Below are 1,994 nucleotides of genomic sequence, written 5' to 3'. Positions count from 1 at the left end.
GCATCTCTCCAGCTGACCGACCCTGGAGAAATGGGAATGACATCCCAACTGTGTCTGGGCTGGATATGTGGGTCTGTACAGAATTGCAGCAGGTTTTAGTCAGAGGCCTTCCAGCAGAAAGGAAGTCAGCAGGAATTGGGTGAGTCACATCCCCCTGCTTGGTTTTCCTGAGTTTCAGCTCCAGTGTATCTCTGTCGTCCCTGTAGATGACCTACTATGAGATCGACCCAGGTGAGAACCAGACCATCTCCAGTGTGTTCATCCTGGTGGGGTTTTCCTACCTTAAGAAGATGCAAATCCTTCTGTTTCTGGTGCTTCTGGTGGTCTACCTGCTCACCCTGATGGGGAACCTGCTTGTTATACTCTTGATATTGCTAAACCCTTCCCTCCACACCCCCATGTATTTCTTCCTGGTCAACCTGTCCTTCCTGGAAATCTGCTTCACCACCAGTGTGGTCCCTCAGCTGCTGATTCACCTCCTGGTGGATGAAAAGACCATCTCCATTCATGGATGTGCAGCCCAGATGTATGTCTACACCATCATGGGCTTCATGGAATGCTGCCTCCTTGTGGCCATGTCCTATGACCGCTACGTGGCCATCTGCCACCCCTTGCACTACACGACCATCATGAGCGGCCGGGTGTGTTCATGGCTCGCGGGGGCTTCCTGGATCATCTGTATCTTAGTGGCCGTAGCTCATACAACTTGGCTTTTCAGCCTGCCCTTCTGTGGCTCCCATCACATGGACCACTTCTTCTGCGACATCGCACCAGTGATGAAGATGGTCTGTGCCGACACAACAAACATTAGGATTGTGGGGTTCATTTTGACTGGGCTGTTTGTCATGAGCCCTTTCCTGTTGATACTTCTGTCCTACATCTGCATTATCTACACCATCCTCAAGCTGCCATCAGCAGAGGGGAGGCGTAAAGCCTTTTCCACCTGCTCCTCCCATCTCGTGGTGGTGACTTTGTTCTATGGAACGGCCCTTTTCACCTACCTTGTGCCCAAATCTGAATCCACCATGGAGAGTGATCAAATGATTTCCCTCATGAACACCATTGTGGCCCCTGTGTTGAACCCCATGATATACACACTGAGGAACAAAGAGGTGAAGGGAGCCTTCAGAAAAGCAATAGAGAAGAACATCTTTGCACGTTGATGGAGAAATTAGAGAAAGAAAAGAAGAGTGAGTCAAAATGGGGGGATTAAGGAAAATTCATAAATATTTTGTTATATTTCTCACAACGACTCTAGATTTTTATTCAAATGTTGTCATATGAAAGGTTTTGATCTCTTCTCAACTTGCCTGGATAATGGAAAGAGAAATCATTGTCATGAAAAACAACCTCTAAATGTTGATGTTCTTAATGTACCTGAAAATAGTACCTTTTAAAAAAAATCATTGAAAAAAAAATCAAAGGAGAAGACTTAGTCAATGGAGCGTCCCGATCATCAAAATATGAAATGAAGCTTCAAAAGGGAAACATTGCCTTCCTGGCACACAGGCAGCAACCATGTCTGTCATGGGATGGAATACATGGAGCTGTTGGGTTGTTCAGCACCTCCCAGGCGGACCAGCGCTGGCAGTGATCTAGGCATTGATACCATGTGGGGTGTTGACAGGGAGAGGTGTGTGTGGGGGCGGGAGTACAGCTGTTTAGGTCTTCATGGGCTGCAGCAGGAGGCGAGACGGTAGGAGCCAAAGGGGCAATTGCAGAGGGTTCAGATGATTTATAAGGGCCTCCAAATGCCATCATCGCCGGCAGCAGTGTGTCTGGAGACTGTGGGCCATGTGCTCAACAGGCCCATTCTACTCCACAGTGGGGCACAGCCAAGGGCCCTTCCCATTGGGGTCCCCCAAGAGAGGAAATTTCACATGGGGCGGGGCTTGCCGGGGGAAAAGGGGCTTCCTGTCCAGCTGCACCCCAGGCAGTGGAGTTAACTTCTGTGACCAGAACGATCAGCCTGGGGCATTGTGGGACAGCTCCTG

General features: G+C 49.3%; 1 protein-coding gene across 1 annotated transcript; it reads left to right on the top strand.

Annotated features, from left to right (window-relative positions):
* Positions 1 to 206: 206 nt before the first annotated feature.
* LOC102453623 (olfactory receptor 10A4-like) lies at positions 207 to 1,163 on the top strand. The gene has a single exon (XM_006112324.2). It carries the CDS (start codon positions 207 to 209, stop codon positions 1,161 to 1,163), a length of 957 nt encoding a protein of 318 aa, XP_006112386.2.
* The last annotated feature ends 831 nt before the right edge of the window (positions 1,164 to 1,994 follow it).

Source organism: Pelodiscus sinensis, chromosome 30, assembly GCF_049634645.1.
Source record: "Pelodiscus sinensis isolate JC-2024 chromosome 30, ASM4963464v1, whole genome shotgun sequence".
Lineage (NCBI taxonomy): Eukaryota > Metazoa > Chordata > Testudines > Trionychidae > Pelodiscus > Pelodiscus sinensis.
Note: the sequence above shows the minus strand (reverse complement) of the source record. Positions and strands in the feature narration are given on the sequence as shown.